Here is a 20,943-nt window from a genome sequence, read left to right on the forward strand (position 1 = left end):
AAAGGACTCCCTTTCCATGCTTAATTTTATTCTTATACTCCTTGAAAATGTGGTCAGCCTGGATTAAACTAGTCATTTAGCTTGGTACCCATTCATTTTTATGAATACTTCACTTCCTGAAGTGCTGTTTCTTAGCACCCAGGTATCCACCAGGTGTTGACTCTCTCCACTTTTTACTTCTGTAATATTCTTCCCCTCTTTAAGCAGTCAAAATTTTGGTCTTTATTTTTTCCTAATTGCCACCACACAGAAAGGCCAATTTTATTTGAAAAGTGTGCATCAACTAAGTCTAATAGAAGTAGTAGGGAATGGTGCATAATTAGGATAACAGGATCAAATAATGATGGAGTAGTTGAACATTTCACTCAAATGATGACTTTTCTCATAAAGAGAAGAAATCCTTGTATCATCTGTAAGTCAGAAAGAATGTAAAATAAAGGAGAACAGTTCATTTATAGAAAGAAAAGAACCTTGATAGCTGGTGCTTTATCACATGAGGTTCTTAGAAAGTCTGTTTTACATGAAACCGCCCTGTTGCATTTTCCCTCCCCCATCATAACCCTCCACATAGGAATTGACTTCGTGACCCCAATAATGTTCTGCCTGACAAAGGATATGTGGGCTACTAACTTTTAACATGCACCCTCTATTAGCTGTCTTTTTGTGGTGGGAGTTTGAGAAAGGATATCTCTGTGGGACAGTCCTAGCTTTCCTGGAACTCAGTTTGTAGACCAAGCTGGCCTGCCTCAGACTCACAGAGGTCTCCCCGCCTCTGCCTTTCAGGTGCTTGGATTAAGGCATGCACCATGACTGCCCAGCTTTTTTTTTTTTTTTTTTTTTTTTTTTTAAGCATGGTACTTTAACTTTTAGTTCAGTTTCTTCATCTTTAAAAAGGCAATGGTATCTTTAGCCTTAGGGGAGAGTATAAAAATTATGACCCATAGAAATGTTAATAAATGATTGTACTTCTTCACCAATTAGTCTGCTGGAATTATTTCAAATATTTGGGTCCTGTGTATTTTAGGTACTAAAAAAATTTTTTAAAGAAATCTTACTTTATAATTATCAATAGGTTTACTAGGCATTTCCAGCTCTGAAGTTTGCAAATTTCTGATGCTAACTCATTGACTTTGTTTAAATGCTGAGTTAATGAGTTAATCTCTTGCCTTGGTCTTTAGGTTACTTTTTATTGTTATTGTGCAGAACAGGGGTAGGGGGCTTGGAGCAGATGAGGAAAGAGCCTTTTTTTATAACCTCTAAGAGAAAGCCTGGATCATAACAAAGAATTCTGGATGTCAGATTTGTGCATTGCTTTACCTATGCCTTGCTAGTTTGCCACCTGGTCAGTATTTTTGGCTGGTTGGTTCATAATGCATTTTAGAAGTTAACCACTTGAGCTTTTAAGGTTTTTTTTGTTTTGTTTTGTTTTGTCATCTGCTTCCATGTTAATCTTTAACATTTAAGATTCCTGTTAAGTTTTAAGGCAAAATTTTCACGTTTAAAAAATTACAAGGTTCCAAAATGCATTTTTAGTGTGTATGTTTAGACTTTATGCCACTTTGCTTACAGGGGATATGAAAGGTGAAGTGTATCCATTTGGCATAGTTGGGATGGCCAACAAAGGAGATTGCCTACAGAAAGGGGAGAGTGTCAAGTTCCAGTTATGTGTCCTTGGCCAAAATGCACAAACTATGGCCTACAACATCACACCCCTTCGTAGGGCCACTGTGGAGTGTGTGAAAGATCAGGTAATTAAGTGCTATCTATGCCTCTGGATCTGCATCTATCCTTTGATACCCCTCCTTCCCTCATCTCATGGCACTCTTAAGTGCTGGAATGAAACTGTTGTGCCCGACTCATGTAGTTTTTATTTGGACTTTATTGTTTTGGGAGGAAGACAAGGAGAAAAAGTGACAGCATTAGCAAGGAGAAAATAAGGGTGATTGTTAATTGCTGTCACTCAGTGAGGACTATCTTAATAAGACGAATGACAATCATTTCAAAGTTGTAACTCTACTCATGAATTCTACAATACACCCAGCTGAATTTGGCTCATCAATATTAATGCCATGTTTTATAAGTCCTTTCTAATTAGAGTTAGCGTTACCTTTGAAAATGAAGTGTGTTTCCTTTCTCTAATATGTCTTCTCCATTGTAAATTTTGTGTCTCTGTGTTTTCTTTTTCTAGTTTGGCTTTATTAACTATGAAGTAGGAGATAGCAAGAAGCTCTTTTTTCACGTGAAAGAAGTTCAGGATGGCATTGAGCTACAGGCAGGAGATGAGGTGGAATTCTCAGTGATTCTAAATCAGCGTACTGGGAAATGCAGTGCCTGTAATGTTTGGCGAGTCTGGTGAGTTTATTTACTGTGGTTGGATTAGTAACTGCCCTGAGTTCATTCCCCTAATTTGTTTAGTAGTATGTGCTTTGCCAGATTTCTTACCTTTTCCAATCTGTCTGTTTGGGTTTATTAGGTATATTCCACTTTTACCTCTATCTAGTATTGTCTTTTTTTTTTTTTTTTTTTTTTTTTTGGTTTTTTTTTTTTTTTTTTGGTTTTTCGAGACAGGGTTTCTCTGTAGCTTTGGAGCCTGTCCTGGAACTAGCTCTTGTAGACCAGGCTGGCCTCGAACTCACAGAGATCCGCCTGCCTCTGCCTCCCGAGTGCTGGGATTAAAGGCGTGCGCCACCACCGCCCGGCTAGTATTGTCTTTTTTTTACCTCTAGTCATTAGCTTGAGACAGGTCTCAACTTTATATATTCATGACTAACTTTGAGCTTGCTTACACATGCCATCTGTCATGTCCATTTTTCTACCTTTAGTATTCATTGTATGACCTTGAGGTTTTTTTCCTTTTTTCTTTCTTTTTTTTTTTAAATGACCTTGAGTCTTATATACCTGACCTGAGAACACATTTGGGTACTGTGATATGTTAGCACTGAATGTGCTGGCCTTCAATATTAGAAGGTTACATAATTCTTGTTTTTAAGAAATTCAGCTTATTAACTCTTTTCTAGGCCTTGTGCTACTTAAATGTCTAATTTTTATACCTTAGTCATCATGATTCATGCTGTTAGGATTTTTAGTCTCGACATTGTTCCCTTTAACGGTAGGAATCTAGAACTGTTAATGTTAGACTTTTAAAGGTTTTCCATGTTACCTTGATTTATGTTATCTGTGGAATTAGTCTTTCTGCAGACAAATCTAGGGTCTCACTGAAACAATTCTTCACAGCATCTGTCTGGTTGCAGCTGAGCTGGGAAAAATATATAAAACCAAACTTGTCTGTCTTGTCTTGCTAGCTGTCTAAGTTGAGTCAAGAGTCCCCCTCATTAAAAGTGAGTCATTTGGGTAGGACACATACCAGATGATTGCCTTCTTCCCAGCAATTGTTGGTTTTTCTCACTTTCACACTTACAGTGAAGGCCCCAAAGCTGTTGCAGCTCCTCGACCTGATCGATTGGTCAATCGCTTGAAGAATATCACCCTGGATGATGCTAGTGCTCCTCGTCTAATGGTTCTTCGTCAGCCAAGGGGACCAGATAACTCAATGGTATGATTACTTTGGGGATTTGAGGGAGATCAACTTACTTCAGCTTAAAGAACTTAGTGAAGCAAGGATTAATTCATCCCTAATAGATACTTTGTGTAAGAACTTTTTTTTCCTTTCGTTTTTGAGACGGGCATATGCAGATAAGTGGCCTTAAACTCCCCACTCTACCTTTGCTTTACCCGTGGTAGGATTACAGGTGTATGGTATCACACCAGGAAGCACATTTCTTGCTTTCAGGCCTACTCAATAAGTTTCTTACTCTTAGGAGAGAATTTGTAGTAGATATAAAATTTTAAAGTAGTATTTTCATATTTTGTTAGGATTATGTCTTGTGATTGTTATACACTCAAATCATTAGCTGTTTTATTTCTTCACAGGGATTTGGTGCAGAAAGAAAGATCCGCCAAGCTGGTGTCATTGACTAACCACACCCACAAAGCACATCATTAATCCACTATGGTCAACTTGGGGGGATTCTGGTGAAGGGTTCTGAATATCTTTCTCTTCATCCCTCCTAAAATCTGGAATACTTATTCTATTGAGCTATTACACCAGTTTTAACACCTTCCTCGTGTTATGTTTAAAAAAATAAATAAATTTAAGAAACCATTTTAAAATTATGCACAGTTGCAGCCTGGGAAACTTAAGGTGGCGCCTTATAGTATCAATTTAGGAGCTTTATTTGGTGCATTTAACGCAACTGGTAATTGCAAATTCCACTTCGCCTGTGTAAATGAACAATACAGACTGTTACCTTGTTGGCCCTATGAAATTCTGCACTCTAGTCAGTATATACTCTACCTTCATTACTTAGCTCAGCCGCATTCTTTTCCTTTTCTTTCCTGTTCATTATGCTTTAATTCTGAGGACCATATGAAGGTAGACTATATTACCTTTAAAAATTGCAAAAATTTATATAGCAAACGATTTTCTTAAGTTGATGGCCAAATGTTAAAATGTTATTTTCATATCATTTATAATCTTGTCACAATCCACTTAACGAGTTTGATTACATTTCAGTGAAAATTATCTTCCAGAATAGTTTTTTTTCCTGGGATGGGGTGGGGGGTAAATAACTTTACTACAATTAGTATGTATGGTGCAGAATTTCATGCAAATGAAGTGTGCCAGCAGTGTGATAATTTAAACGTATTTAAACAAAAAGACGAATGCACAAAATTGCTGCTGCTTAGATCACTGCAGCTTCTAGGACCCAGTTTCTTTTACTGATTTCAAAACAAAAAAAAAAAAATAAAAAAGTTGTGCCTGAAATGAATCTTGTTTTTTTTATAAGTAGCCCCCTGGATCCAATGTCCTGTTGAATACAGGCACTTGATCCTTGGTGCAGCTTCTGTTCAACTTTGTATCACGGGAATGGATTGGCCTGATTTCTCGGCCCTCGTCTTGAATTGACCCCAAACAGGGTCTCTGGCTAGTGGAGTGAAGGCTTTTTGTCTAAAGGTGGCAAGAGTCAGCTCAGGGGTTGTGGGGAGGGCACTTTTCATCTTCCCCGTTGTCATTTGAGTATTTGATCTCTGGGTAAAGAGGCCATTTATCTTTGTAAACACAAAACATTTTTGCTTTCTCCGTTTTTCTGTTAATGGCGAAAGAATGGAAGCGAATAAAGTTTTACTGATTTTTGAGACACTAGCACCCAGTGCTTTCATTATTGAAACCGGGGTGGGAGGGACGGGACTGGGTGCGGCCAGCCACAAGACTCCTAGGTCGCAGGCCCACGTGGCCAGGGCGGGGACTTGGGCGCTCTGGGCGCTTACTGATTACGTAGCGGGTGGGGCCGGAAGTGCCGCTCCCGGGTGGGGGCTGTTCATGGCGGTTTCGGGGTCTCCAGCAGTTTTGCAGGTTGAGGTCCGAGAACCTCCTGAAGCGGGGTCAGCGGAGCTTGAGGTAAGGCTCCGGTCTGAGTAGCATCGGGCTCCGCAGCGTGCAGTTGGCTGGCGTGTGCAGGAAGAGCGGAGACTCTGCGAGCTGGAGACAAAGGCCTGGGTGGGGGACCCTGGCAGGCTGCTGCTGTCCGTGGGATGATCTTCGAAGCCGGAAAGGGGAGTTTCGGGAAGTGGTTGTGCCAGGCGGACCCCAGAGCTTAGATTTGCAAGAGAATAGGTAGGGGGTTTCCTTTCCTGTAGGTTGAGGGCGGGGCCGAGTACGATTGAAAAGTAGACACGGGTCTTAAAATCCTAGAAACTGGCGGCACTCACCTGCAAGTGTTTTTGTGTTTGGATCACTTTGAGAACTTAAGTGGAAGGCCATGCGTATTGAACGGATGCCTTTGAAACTGACTTTAGTAACTCATAGAAACCCTTTAAGTGCTGTAGGTTTGGCTTGCTAGTTTAATCGTAATTACTGCTTTCCTACAGGTTCTTGCTGGTGTGAAATGACTGAGTACAAACTGGTGGTGGTTGGAGCAGGTGGTGTTGGGAAAAGTGCTTTGACAATCCAGTTAATCCAGAACCATTTTGTGGATGAATATGATCCCACCATAGAGGTGAGGCCCAATCCACTGTCTGGCCCTGGCTCCCACTTTTGGCTTTCTCTTACACACACACACACACACACACACACACACACACACACACACACACACATCTATATATATCCTCTCTAATTCTTTGAAAGTAAAGTGGAGAGAAAGCAAGAAGGTGTTTGAGATACTGTATTCCAAAAATAAATATTAAAGAGTTTGTAGAAACGAGTTAATACTTACCAAAGGCTTACCTTTTTTAAGGTATACAGTTTTTTTTAGCAGTTTGTAAACTGGAAAAATCAGTATGGAGTTAATTCCATTTCTTCATGTATTTGCAACTGTTAAATAGGTCACAAGGGAAAAGATGTAGGATATCACACAGCAGAAATAGAGAACTCAGAGTTCTGGAGAGTCCAGTTTTCATTCTTGAGCTAGTCCAAACTGAGTTGGGGTAAAAAGTTGAGATTTTGAGTCATTGTGCCTAGGAATTATATCTCTGCAATTTAGTTATGGAATATTGAGAAAAATCACCTAAATCTCCATGAGTCTCATTTTTCTTCATGATGTTAAATTTCCATAACTCTACTGGACTCTGGTGTAGATGTCTGCAAAGCTTAGCTTTCAGAAGATTGAGGGAGGAGGTTCCAAGTTCAAGACTTGCCTGAACTGCAGTTGAGACCCTGTGTACAAAATACCAAAGAATTTTTTCATGTGTAAATTCTACCATACAGGGGGGTATCTACAGAGGCTACATTTTAATATATTCATGAGACCATATATAAGCATGGAACAATATATAAGCACACTTCCAGCACCACAGATAAGGCCTTTCAAATAATGGGAATATTATATAATAATATAAGTAAGATTATTACCATAAAACCATATCAGAAGTTTCTGGAGCTAGTTGTTTTTATTAATGATTTGTTTCTTTTTGTTCTTAACCTCATAGGCTAGCCAGGCTGGCTTTGGGTTTTGTTTTGTTTTTGAGACAGGTCTCACTGTGCTACCCTGGCTGGCCTGAGCTTACAGATACTCATTCACCTGCCTCTGTCTCCCCAGTGCACACACACTGTGGGGGGGGGGGGGGCGGTATGCTACCTGTTAGCACTTTGAGGGTAAGTCACATAGTCAGGCTTGTTTATCTTTGGTAATTGCATTCCTCTGGTTTTAATAAACATTGAGCTTCTCCATGCCCCACCTCCACACCCTTTCACATTCCCAGGATTCTTACCGAAAACAAGTGGTGATTGATGGTGAGACTTGCCTGTTGGACATACTGGACACAGCTGGACAAGAGGAGTACAGTGCCATGAGAGACCAGTACATGAGGACAGGCGAAGGATTCCTCTGCGTTTTTGCCATCAACAATAGCAAATCATTTGCAGATATTAACCTTTACAGGTACTGGGAATATTACTTTCTAAAAGTAAAATTTTATATGTGTTCTGAGTGAGGGAACACAACTTTTAAAATGTGTGGATATTTATGGAGGTGGGGACATTGTGCCATGGGGTCAGAGAACAGGTAATGAAAAGTTCTCTCCTTGGGTCCTGGGATTTTGGCTTAGCAGTAGGCACCTTTGCCCACTGACTGAGCTAGTTCACTGACACGTCGATACATACCTTTTTCTTACAGGGAAAATTACTGTTGGGTTGTGTGATAGTGAGGATTTGGGGCTAAGAAATGGAGCTAGAGCTCAGTGGTAAAGTGCTTGCTTCGCATGTGTGGGACCCCAGTTTCAATCCCCAGTATTAAAAGGAAAGAAAGAATCTGATTATCACCGACAGTAAAAGTTATGTGTATAACATACTGTTAGTATACTAGTCATATGTAAGAGAAGCATGCTCCTGAGGAGCAGAGGAGAGAGACATCTTTATTTATTCATTTTATATTTGTGAGACAGGATGTTACTATTTATCCCAAGCTTGCCTTGAATTTACAATCCTGCCTCAGCCTCTCGAGTGCTAGCATTCCAGGTAATAGATATGCCATCATGCTTAGCCAAGATTCTTACTTTACAGAGTCAGAGTTCAGAAGTACTTTGTTGGATTTTTGGAATTGTGGTTTTCTTTTGCTTTCGTAGCAGATCTAGACCCCCAAAAAACACCAAGCCTCTCTTAGATCAGTATTCTATCTTCAGGCCTTAACAAGGTTGAAACTTGATTCTGTTATTAATTGGATAAGTTTTATATAAAGATTCAAATAAAGATCTAACTTTAGAACAAATATCTTATTAAACTTTATTTTAAAGTCTTTAAAATAAAGATTTAACTTTAGGATGAAACACTAAATCTGCCGGGCGGTAGTGATGCACGCCTTTAATTCCAGCACTCGAGAGGCAGGCGGATCTCTGTGAGTTCGAGACCAGCCTGGTCTACAAAGGGAGTTCCAGGACAGGCTCCAAAGCTACAGAGAAACCCTGTCTCCAAAAAAAAAAGAAAAGAAAGAAATACTAAATCTGTTTCTCAGTTTCTAAATTTATTATGAGATAAGAATACTTCTTTCGGGGTTAGAGAAATAGCTCAAGAGAACCCAGGTTCATTTACCAGCACCCACATGGGACGCCCAAAAAGCGTCTGTTACTCTAGTTACAGGGCATCTGGTGTCCTGGCCTGGTCTGTCTGAGCACTAGGCACACATATGGTGCATTGACATACATGCTGCAGAAACTTACACACAAAACAAACTAAACCTTGAAAAAAATAATACCTCCTATAGAAAGTTGCCAAGAGTAAACAACACTCAGAAGAGTGCTTGGCCCATAGTACCCACTTTATAAGTCTGCCTACTCTCTTAAATCCAGACTTATTTCCTTGTTTCCTCAGTGTTTGATGTTCTTCGTGGAGGTAACAAAATCTTGAAACTAATTATCTTTGGTTCCCGAGGGATGACTTTATTGCTGACTGAGCACTTATTTGGAGTTAGGTAGATGGCCCAGTTGATAAGGGAACTTGCCACCAAGCCTGAATACTGAGTTCAGTCCCAGGACCCACATGGCCAAAGGAAAGACCCATCCTCTGACCTCCACATTTGCACTGTGGCATGTGTGTAGTATAGCAAAATAATGTTATTTTTGAAGTAGGCTTAAAAATAAATGAAGAGGAAATTCAGCGAGCTTATTCTGTAATAGCATGATACTCCAGTGATGTTCATCAGACACTGCAGACATGATAGCTGTCTAGTCAGTTTGTGTATGCTGAAAATAAGTCACTTGCTTAGAAGTCGTACACTGACATTGAGAAAAAATTGTGTCTGATCCTCACAGAAGGTTAAATAATATAGGGACAGCAGTGACCAATAGGGACATGCTCCTAGTGTTTAAGCTGATTTGCAATATCCTTAACCTAGCCAACTAACACCGGGCATGGTGGTACTTGGGAAGTCAAGGCAAGGGGATTGAGAGTTGAAGGTTACCCTGTTCTACGTGGTAAGTTTACTGCCAACCTGAGCTACAAAATTAAGATCCTGGTTTGTTGGTTTTTTCTTGGAGGGAGGGGGTGGTCTTTGTTTAAGGGTTTGTTTTTTTGTTTGTTTTGTTTTGGGTTTTTGTTTGTTGTTTTAAGATAAGGTTTCTCTGTCTAACAACCCTAGCTGGGACTTGGCTTGTTGTTCAGGTTGGCCTTGAACTCAGAGATCTGCCTGCTTCTGCCTCTTGCAGGCATGCTGGGATTAAAGGCGTGCACTTCCAGTGCCCATCTTAATTTCGGTTGAGTTTAGTTTGGGGATTGGGGCTGTGGGGTGGCAAAGGATTCTGACATTACACCAAATCAGTTCTGGCGATGACCAGTAGGATGAAGTTGGGGTATATGACTGGAATCCAAGGGTAGAGTCTAGAGTAGTACTGTGCAGTGTGGAGAGCCGTGACCAGCTGTGGTTATTTAACATTTACACAAAACTGGAGAATTACTTCTTGGCCACAGAAGCAACTGAGTAGTGGCTATCATGTTGGGTACCAGTTCCTATTACCACAAAAAGTTCTTTGTCAAGAGAATCTCAAACAATAACTTCTAGAATGCACCAGGTGCTATGTTGTATGTGACACCGAAAGGAAGGCTGTCTTTGCCAGGTGTGGTGGCACACAACTTTAACCCAGCGCTCAGGAGGCAGAGGTAGGCGGACCCCTGAGTTCAAGGCCAACCTGGTCTACACAGAAAAACCCTATCTTGAGAGGGGGAGCTATCTTTGATAGTTCCAGCTCTGTGCACATGCTTGCATGCAATACATTTATTAAGAGCAAATCTGGATTTCTTGGTGTTACATATCTTGGGCTTCCAGCTATAATTTTGTTTGAGGAAAGTAATTAGGGCACCAGCCGTCTTAAAGAATGACTTGGTTATCTTCCGTTAAATAGTGTAAAGGGAGCTTCAAAAGTTATTTAGGGGCCGGCAAGATGGCTCAGTGGGCAAAGGTACCTGCTGCCAAGCCTGACAACCTGAGTTTGATTCCCCAGGACCCATATGGTAAGAGGAGAAAACCAACTTCCCAGGGTTGTCCTGACCTCCCGTCCATGCCGTGACACATGCACACACATGAATTAAGGTATAAGTTAAAGATTTTAAGTCATTTAGAATCTATAAACTCTACTTTTTATACTTCTAAACTTAGATTGTTTGTGGTTTCCAATGTGATCCAGAGCCAAGCTCTTTGGAAGATGTAGGAGTCTATTCAGGACATGTGTCGGGATATAAGAGCCAGCCATTTCTAGGAAGTGAATTGGTAGACACAGTCTCGTTACAGATTCTACACCAAATCTAAACTGACATTCTTAGCTTATAGGTCTGTAGCTGCATCATAAGTGTTCAGAATTTGTAAGCTGAGTAATAAAAGCTAAAAGGACTTGCCACCTTTTCTTGCCCTACCAGGTTATTCCTCCCAGAAAGCTTTTTTTTTTTTTTTTTTTTGGTTTGGTTTTTGGTTTTTCGAGACAGGATTTCTCTGTGGTTTTGGAGCCTGTCCTGGAACTAGCTCTTGTAGACCAGGCTGGTCTCGAACTCACAGAGATCCGCCTGCCTCTGCCTCCCAAGTGCTGGGATTAAAGGCGTGCGCCACCACCACCCGGCTTTTTTTTTTTTTTTTTTTTTTTATGATCTACTACTATATTCTCTGTTCTAGGGAGCAGATTAAGCGAGTGAAAGACTCTGATGATGTTCCTATGGTGCTGGTAGGGAACAAGTGTGACTTGCCAACAAGGACAGTTGACACAAAGCAAGCCCATGAGCTGGCCAAGAGCTATGGAATTCCATTCATTGAAACCTCAGCCAAGACCCGACAGGTATGCTAGAGATTTGAGCTGTATGAGTGCTTGTTTAAGCAGAGAAGTTTGGTTGGTCAAGTGTGGTAGAGGTATATAGTCCATGTTCTTTCTAAGGGTTTTCTGTTGGGTTTTGCTTGATTGGTTTTGGGTTTTTGTTAATTTTCTGTGTCCGTCTGCCACCCCCCTTGTCCATTAACTATTCTGTAGCATTTTTATTCTGTGTTAATAGGCTCAACTCTTTCTAGTGAAGAATTTCAATTAAACATACTTTTAAGCATTTTCTATCAGCATTCCCCACTATTGAGGGTGAACCTTACTAAAGGGAATCCTCATATTTATTTGGTAATTATAGTCTATTCTTTTTTTTTTTTTTTTGGGGATTTTCGAGACAGGGTTTCTCTGTGGTTTTGGAGCCTGTCCTGGAACTAGCTCTTGTAGACCAGGCTGGCCTCGAACTCACAGAGATCCGCCTGCCTCTGCCTCCTGAGTGCTGGGCGCCACCACCTCCCGGCAATTATAGTCTATTCTGTGCCCCTGTATTGCCCTTTTCACTTGGCTGCACCATCTTTGTATTGTTTGTTTGCTTTGCAAACTTGCCATTTTTTTTTTTTATCAGCCTATCAGTGTGATCCCCTAGGAATGCTGGACTTAAGTGTCGTCTTGCTAGTTGTCTGATTTAGGGTTTCTGTTACTGTGAAGAGACACCATGACACAGCAACCCATAGAAAGGACAGCATTTAATATTGGGACTGATTTATAGTTCAGAAATTCAATCCATTATCATGACAGGACATGGAGACCAGGCAGGTTCCTAGAGAAGGATCTGCAGGCAGCAGAAGGAGACTGTGTGCATGTAAGATCTCAGAGCCCGCCTCCACAGTGACACAATTCCTCCAAGGCTACAGCTACTCCAGCAAGGCCACATCTCCTAATAGTGCCACTCCCTGTGGGCCCAGCATTCAAACACGAGTCTATGGGGGCCATTCCTATTCAGGTGACACCAAGTCACCCTAATTTATCGACTATTGATTTAGTATTTGAATCCACACAAAAAAATATGAGAGCTTACAGTTTGGACCGTGGCAGTTTTTTCTTTGTTTTCTTTTTTCTTTCAATAGGGTGTAGAAGATGCCTTTTACACACTAGTAAGGGAGATACGCCAGTACCGAATGAAAAAGCTCAATAGCAATGATGATGGCACTCAAGGTTGTATGGGGTTGCCCTGTGTGGTAATGTAGTAAGGTGAGTTTATGTTCTCTCCTCATAACTCTTTCTCATATTTAACAGTAGACTCTTCCAAACAGTGTGAGCACTACTGTCTTTGGCAAATTAAATGAGAATTTCCATGTATTTGTAGCTAGAAAATAACTTTCCTGGGAACTGGAGACATGGTTCAGTGGCTAGGAATACCTACTGCTTTTCCAGAGGCCCCAGTTCCTTTCCCAGCATCTATGTAAGGTAGCCGACAGCCTCCTGTGACTCTGGAATCCAGTTCCCTTTCTCTGGCCCATACAGGCACCAACATACATCACACACAAATATTTAAAAAATAATTTCCCTTTCAAAGAGTTCTAGGGTCTGATTTATTCTTTCAACATTTATTCTACAGACAGTTTCCTATTTATTAGGAATTTGAGACCTGTATATACCATGTTTGTGGAATGGAATTTGAAGATTCACAATGTAGAAAATAAATGTCACTGTGTTCTTTTCTAGACCCTTTGAAATTTCTGACATCAGAAAAGAGCCACGTTCAAGGTAAGACAAGTTTAAAATATTTTGATTCACAATTAGTTTCTTGCCCTTCTTGTTTCTCATACATCCCATCTCTTTCAGCTGCACTGATGCCCTGGTTCTGACATCCCTGGAGGAGACGTGTTTCTTCTGCTCTCTGCATCTCATTGAAGCTCTGCTTCTGCTCCCCTTACTCAGTAGATGAGCACAGCCATCTAACCTGAGACCTCCTCAGAGTAACTACCTCCTCACTCGGCTGTCCAACCAGAGAAATTTACCTGTTACTCCCCAGTAGTGTTCTGACCTGGCTTTTTCCTCCTTAGAAACACACACACCTCTGTCAACCGGGTTTGTCCTCTGAAAAGCAATTTACACTTCGATAAAGAGAACTAAACTATAGATATGCAATTCTGTTGACAAGAGTTTCTTAAGCTCTATGGTAGCAACTGCTGGTGATTTTTTTTTTCTTTTCCCCTAACTGTTGAACTTGGCCATGTTAGTTTGTGGGGGAAATGTCATAAATTACTGTTTCCCCGTGAATATAACTAATGTTGCTGATTGGATTTGTACTGTGATCAGCTATATTCTAAAATCTGGCATCTGCTCTGAGTTCCTAAATGCAAACATGTATACTGACGAGTCCATCCTCGTCTTCTCAGCTGCATGAAATTGAACCCAACCTTCACAACAAAGTGCCTTTTCCTAAAAGTGGTCTGTAGGCTTCCTTTGCCATTTGTAAGTGGAATGAATATTTCAAGAACCATTGTATAGGAAAGTGACTGAGCCATCTACCGTTGAGGGAAAGGTGTGTCCACCTGATGGCAGATGCCATGTCTGTGTCCATAAAGATAGTTTCCCTGTTTGGGATTCTCCCAAGATAAAGATGATACTGAAACAATTATGAATAATTTCACTTAATTTTTATCTAATATTTTTTGGTAGGTTACTACTTATAAATATTTGTAATTTCTTCTTGTTTACTGATATCCTAGCATTCAATGAACTTCCATTATAACCAAATTTGGGTCATACCAGGAAATGCTCCATCTGTAGTTAGTCAAATACTATAAAAACTGGTATGTTATTACTTTATAGCAATGATCAATGATTCTTCCAACCTCAAATATAGTTTATTAGCAGACAGATTATATCTTTGCTGCATCATTTCTTCTTGGCATATATAGATAGATAGTTAGATAGAGCTGCCCTTAGTCCCCTTCTCACTGCCCCCCTTCCCTCATCCTATAGCAGTTCAAGCATCCCACAAGATCTTGAATAATTCTTTCAGTTGAATAAATCATGGTGCTAATGGACCAGGGTCATGGTTTCAAAACTTGAACAAGCCAGTTAGCATCACAGAGAAAAAAATTCACCTATATTTGCTCCCTGCCCATTACTTCTGCTTATAGATTTTTGCCTGATGCCTGCTGTTAACGCTACAAGGATAAAAGTGTGGTCCTGTACAAGGACTGGAAATACTTAGTGTGCAGTGGAGTAAGCTTAGAAGTCTTTACATTTTCAGATCCTTATTTTTAGCCACATGGAAACTAAAGCCAGAGTTCATACCTCCATCCCTCTCTGCTGTCATATAACTGTTCTTTATATAGCTTTTTAAAAGTATTTATTTAAAACATGTCGATAAGTTAGTTTGCCAAATAACAAAAGCTGATGCGTTCATTGAAATCAAGAGATATCCTTTGCTGTTTGAGAAAAGAATGTAAAATACCATAAATGGTTGGTGTACAGGGGCTTGGTATTCCCATTTGCAGGTGATGCCCTGGTACTTCATTGGTGAGTTTTGTTTTTCATGGTAATACTTAAAACTCAGCCCAGTTATTCTAATGAAAAGTAAAATTGGATATCTTGATTGAAAAAAAATGAAATTAATTCCAAAGTGGCCATTTTCTTTTCTGTTCTTGTAATACCTTAAAACCTACTGAGAACCTTGGGGCTCTTTTGTTTGTGACAGGACCTTGCTGTATAGTTATGGCTGGCCTCAAACTCACAGCAGTCCAAGTGCTGGGATTACAGGCATGTTTCACCACACCTTCCTGATCCTTTACTTTCTAATATGAATTTTCATTGTTAAGCAAATTCCCCATCACCTTGGAACAAGAAACATACCCTGTCTCCTCAGTGCTAATGCTGGGACCAGTCACATGGGGTTTGTGCTCCTAAACGCTGCCTTTAAGAGCATTGCTCAGTCATCCTCCTGCAGCTGCTGAGCCCATTCACCTCCGCTTGTTTTGTTTTAATGTGTCTGCGTGACTGGTGATGTCTATCCAAAAGTCTGTTAAACTTAAGTGTCCGGTTAGGGAGAAAGTTACTCCTCTTTGCTTCTTTTGACCATATCCTTCATATGTATATGTCTATAGTTGGTCTCCAGTATGTCCTGAGCACAGAAGTATACAAATGGAGCCAATTAAGGCTTCAGATGCTCTTGGTAGCTTATGTTCCACGGGGTATGAATTTTGGCACAACAATGGCAAACTTAAAAGCTAAGTAAGTTGAGTTGGTGTGGTATCAAAAAGTGGATTTAGGATGTGTGATTTCTAAAGATAGTTCCGGTGTACCTCAACTGTAAAGCCCCTCCCTGGATTTAAGTGCCTGGCCAGCTGTCACAAATGAACATATTCCTTTAAGGCAGTTATTTTAAGCTTTGTTCACACATTGGAGAGTATGAAAATGAAGTGTTCTCAGAGCTCTGATACCTAATCTTGTAAACCTGTTAGATGCTCTCTGCTCCAGCATGGAAAGTATGTGAGTTGGTAACGCAGTACTGTGTTTACTGGTCTTCCCGTAAGAGTGCTGTGTATGGAGTGGTTGTGGGTTGGTTTTATTTAGCCAGCCACCTGTAGAATCAGCCTTTTAACTGCTGTGAACTTTTTCATGACTTGAATATGAAGATAGACACAAACTTTATAAAGAGAAATGTCTGTTTTCCCCATTTTAGAATGTGTGAGCCTAGTCTTGTCTTCCTTTGCGTTCAGTGGTAAACCTCAGCGGCAGCTCCCACCAAGGATCGGAGCTGTGCATCCCTCCTCATACCCCATCTCCGCTGGGCATGAGAAGCAGAGCTAACGATGGAAAACATTTGCCTGGGTGGTTTCTGAAATAGAGAGAGAGATAGATGATAATTCTTAAACAGTTTTTATTTTTGCTATTTCTTTAAGCTGTCTGATGTGCCACGAATTTATTTTAAGGTGGGTTTTTTTTTTTATAAGAATTGTTTTAAGAGTGTTCTCATGAGATTAGTTGTAGATATTTTTAAAAATACAGCTGGGTTTTAAAAGTCTAAGTACTGCTCTAATCAAGTATTTGAACTCTGGAGAGAAGGGGGTTGGTGGAAGTTGTATGACTTTTGTATTTCCGTGCTATCAAATAAAGGTCAGAACATCAACTGTGCACACCTGCTGTTCCAATGAGAACTGTTGGCCCCGTGGCCTAAGTGAAGGGGCTGATATTTTAAGTTGACTGTTCTATTGTAAATTAATCCATTCTAATTTTTAAAATCTTGATTGACTGTTTTCCTTGTTAAATAATTAAAAAATAAATAAAAAACTGGAAGTTCTTTGCTTACCTGTATTTTCCTCAAAGGGTCCTTAATAATAGAAAATGTATTTTAAGATATTCATGTGCCATTTGAACAGTGTTGGGGAGACTCAAGCTCATTTGATCTCAATACAATAAGTGATCTCCTCGGTTCTTCACTGAGACTTCTCTTCCTGTGGTTTTGTTACTCCAGGGCCCCATTGTGTTAAAGTAGCATGATGAAGTTTGACAGGGTCTTGCTCTGCCCTGCTAGAGATGAGTCTTCCTTTCACGCCATACAGCCACACTGTTCAGTATCTGTTCTGGGTCCTTGTCTCATTGTATGGATCAGTCACACAGTTTATCTAAAGGTTCAACGTGAGAGCAGTGTAGCAACACATTACTAGTTTATTGTGTGAGCTGGCAAGTTCTTAATGTGTCCACTCTATAAACTAAACGTACTTATGTATATCTGTCCAGGAAGAAACAGTATACACACAGGTGAAAGTTTGTGTGTTGCTCCCTGCAATTAATTGTATGCATCCGTGGGGAGACTTGGGTTGTAAACCACATATACAACCATATATTTGGTTGTATATAAGTCAAGGTTTGCTTTGCCTCAGGGGATTATTCAAAACTATTTGTCATACTCTCGTTCATGAATAAGAGGCACACATTAATAATGCTAGCACTGGGGCGGGAAAGGCAAGAGGAGAAAAGTTTAAGTGACAAAATACGGCTTAGGATCACTCAGGGTAAGGATGTTTTAGACTGACAGTGAAGGCCCACCTAAGGAAGCTAAGATTCAGCTCTGCAGCTCTGTCGTGTGGGTTTCACCTCATAACAGGCAGTACTCAAGGTCATCAAAAGGCCAGTGTAGCTGTGTGTGTTACTTGATACCCATAAATATATGAAAAGAGGCCCTGTGTGACCATTTTTGCAACTGCCTAAGAAGGCTTTGTAATGCTTTTAAAAGAACCAAGCAATAACACGTGGTCCTTTGCCTTACTAAATGAAAAACCAAAATGAATGTACCAAAATAGATAACAAGTGTGCTTTTCAGTGTCAAAATGAGCTGAAATGGCTGGGTCAGTGAGCTGGCCTACAGTACTGATGATTCTTACTTGGAGACTTACATCACACAGATTACTTCATACCTCATCATCATTTTAACCCATTTGGTAGTGGGAACTGGTTACTTAACCCAAACGGCAGAATCTAGTCTTTGCTTAGCAAGGATAAGTTCAGCTGCCACAGCTGTGTAAGAACCTTTGTGGGTGAAAGTGTTCTTAACGGTTCTAAAGATAGAGGCAGCTATGCCTGACGGGGGCAGATGTGGTTGGAAGCTAGCAGCTGTCAGAGCTTTTAAAGACAGGAGCCTGAGGTCTTGCCCAGTCTAGGAAAAGCATTCTTCCAGAATGGTTGCTGTGGATGTGACAAAATTGGTGGTATTAGCGTTTTCTGTAGGCCCTTGAGACATGTGGATTATGTATGGTAGTTTGAAAAAAAAAGCTTTACATGTTATTTTAAACAGTTTGGTATGCGTAAAATCAGTTCTTCACCTTTACAGCTCAGGCCAAGTGTGCCTGATCTACATGTTTTTTAAGTCCATGGGAGACAGAATTTAAAGACATCTTGAAAGATAGGTCAAGAGATCTTGAAAATGTATGCATGTTTTTGCTTGTAAAATTTGAGGAGTTTGACATTTAACATTAAAGTTCAAAAATGAAACCCTAGCATGGCATATGAACCAAGTTAGCAAAGCCTGTGTTCCTCCCTGACCGCAGCATTTGGGCCGTGCTGGGAAGCACAGGCAGAGTCCTAACCATGTGTTCCCGTTTCAGGAGAGCATGCTGCAGCTTTCTTTCTGTCATCGCCTGTCTTATGCCTAGGCTCTGCGCTGCTCTGGACACACTGCAGCGGGGGCCCCTATAGTCCACTGGGAACAGATACCCAAAACAAGTTTCTTCATTGTAATTTGTAAACTACTTCCAAAGGGCCCAACTTCCTTAGCCTCTGGTTGGAGGTCCTGTCTTCATGTAGTACCCTTAGCCTCCTCTGAGTTTTCTGAGGATACTGGGAACTGTCCACGATGCCCCAAATGCGCTCTAACCTCACTGCCATTGTTTTCCTTTTTTGACTTTTTGGAACGGCTGCTCTTCACGGCACACCCTTTAGTCCCCACAGTGATGAATGGCTCAGACCAGACATATTGGGCACTACCGTGAGGCCTAAAAAATGGTATGGTTTATAGCCCCAAGGCTTGGTTCCCAAGGTAACTGGTGTTGGGATGGTGGCCTCTCTTAAGAGGTAAAACCTAATAGGAGCTAACTGGGTTATAGGGCACCACCTCCAGCAGCAATTAATGCCCTTCTCAAGGGTGTGAGTGGGGTGTTGAGAAATTGGACTTGCTACTGACAGAACAGGTTGTTGGAAAGTAAGGTAGCTCCACCAGTTTGGCCTCTTTCTCATGCAATCCTGCAATGTTACGTTGCAGCAAAAGGCCCTTACCAAACTGTCTGATCATGAACTTCTCAGACTCCCAAACTGTATGCTCACACCTGCAGTGTCATCTGCTTCCAGAGCCTCACCTCACAAACAAGCACCTCTAAGTGAAAGACTGTTGAACAGTACGGTATTTTGTTGTATGTGTTTGTAGGAGGGCGTGTGACTGTGTGTGAGGGTCAGAAGACAAGTCACAGGAGGCTGCTGCTACCATGTCGGAGCCAGTGTTGACATCTAACAGCTGGGCCATCCATTTGTGTGGGATGTGGTGGCAATCACCTGTAATCCCAGCATGTCAGAGGTGAGGCAGGAGTATCCAAAGTTCAAGGAGATAAAAGGGGTGGGGAAAAAATACAGAAAAGGGAAGAAAAAAATGTGATTTTATTATTTGGACTTCAGTACGATGTTCTAAACAATCTGTAGTCCATGATATAGCTGAGGTATTTCACACCAACATTTTCTGTGTCTGTAGTATGTGTAGAACGTGTTTCTATGTGTTTGGGGCTGTAGTGTATGGACATGTTTATAGATGTGTGTGGCTTGCCATAAGTGTTTTTACTCACCAAACCATCTTGTCAGCGGCACCTCAAAAACCGGAAAATAATAATGTTATTCTAGAAACTAGTTAGAGACAGAAGGAAATAAAGACTACTTTACCTTTACACACTTCAGAACAGCAGGTTAAATAGAGCATATGGATGAGCAGACAAAGGCACCCTTTCACTAAGACGTTCTGGGAAAGTTCCTACAACTGGCAGATCGTATACTGCATATACATCTTTGTTAGGATTTTCCCTAATATAATGCCTTGACTATTTTCCATGTTAATACATAGTCATCCACACCAGTGCTTTAATGGCTCCTGATATTTGTTTTATAGTGTATAAGCAGATTCCTGAAATATGCCTTTGGATCCTTTTGTGTAAAAAGGAAAAGTATCTAAGCTGTTACAGAGTGAGACTCAGTCTTAAAAAATAAAAATAAACTGGGCAGTGGTGGTGCACGCCTTTAATCCCAGCACTTGGGAGGCAGAGGCAGGTGAATCTCTGTGAGTTCGAAGGCAGCTTGGTCTACAAGAGCTAGTTCCGGGACAGCCAGGATTGTTATACAGAGAAACCCTGCCTTGAAAAGAACAAGACAAAAAAAAATTTTTTAAAGTAAATAATAATAATAAAAAAACTTACAAAAGTGATAACAGTTTTAGAAACTCTTTATGGCATTGTTGGTCATAGATTATTTTTTGAGATAGTTTTTCTATACAACTCTGGGTATCTTGGAGCTCACAGTGTAGGCTAGGCTGACTTTAAACTTACAGAAATCCTCCTGCCCTTGTCTCCCAAATGCTGGGATTAAAGAGTCACAGATTTCTAACATAGCTGGATGCGTGCAATGACATACACCTGTAAATCCCATCATTTGGTAGGTGGAGGCAAGAGGATTGGGAGTTATTTGGCTACATATGGTGAGTTCAAGACCAACCTCTGGGTTACATGGTTTTTGTTTTTTTGAGACAGGGTTTCTCTGTGTAACAGCACTGGATGTCCTAGAACCCACTTTGTAGACCAGGCTGGCTTCGAACTCAGAGATCCGCCTGCCTCTGCCTTTTGAGTGCTGGGATCAAAGGCGTTCGCCACCACCATTGCCCAACTGTTTTGTCATCGTCGTCTTTTAAGCCAAGCATGGAAGGCAGATCTGTGAGTTTGAGGCCAACCTAGTTTACAGACCAAGTTCCAGGCCAGGCAGAGTAATAACAAGGAAGACAGCTCAGTAATTGAGAGCACTTGTTGCTTTGCAGAGGACCCAGGTTTAAGTCCCAGCACCCACATGGCAGCGCACACCCTCCTGTAACTCTGCTTCCGGGGGATCTGACAATGACGCCTT

The 20,943-nt window shown here is 40.9% G+C and overlaps 2 protein-coding genes across 6 annotated transcripts in view; both read left to right on the plus strand.

The window, feature by feature from the left end:
• Csde1 (cold shock domain containing E1) overlaps positions 1-5,203 on the plus strand; it is a 41,574-nt gene extending 36,371 nt beyond the window's left edge. For all 5 annotated transcript variants that reach the window (XM_057793510.1, XM_057793512.1, XM_057793514.1 and 2 more), the window contains 4 exons: positions 1,570-1,748; positions 2,189-2,352; positions 3,421-3,553; positions 3,931-5,203. In XM_057793510.1, the coding sequence (XP_057649493.1) occupies positions 1,570-1,748; positions 2,189-2,352; positions 3,421-3,553; positions 3,931-3,978 (524 nt within the window). In that variant the 3' untranslated portion in view covers positions 3,979-5,203. The remainder of the gene's footprint in view (positions 1-1,569; positions 1,749-2,188; positions 2,353-3,420; positions 3,554-3,930) is intronic.
• Positions 5,204-5,354: 151 nt separating this feature from the next.
• On the plus strand, positions 5,355-16,595 carry Nras (NRAS proto-oncogene, GTPase). Its single transcript, XM_057793726.1, has 7 exons — positions 5,355-5,458; positions 5,929-6,056; positions 7,261-7,439; positions 11,151-11,310; positions 12,411-12,534; positions 13,009-13,050; positions 13,129-16,595. The coding sequence occupies exons 2-5, from the start codon at positions 5,946-5,948 to the stop codon at positions 12,528-12,530; spliced, it is 570 nt and encodes a 189-aa protein (XP_057649709.1). The 5' UTR covers positions 5,355-5,458; positions 5,929-5,945; the 3' UTR covers positions 12,531-12,534; positions 13,009-13,050; positions 13,129-16,595.
• Positions 16,596-20,943: the final 4,348 nt, after the last annotated feature.

This window comes from Chionomys nivalis, chromosome 18, assembly GCF_950005125.1.
Source record: "Chionomys nivalis chromosome 18, mChiNiv1.1, whole genome shotgun sequence".
Classification (NCBI taxonomy): Eukaryota; Metazoa; Chordata; class Mammalia; order Rodentia; family Cricetidae; genus Chionomys; species Chionomys nivalis.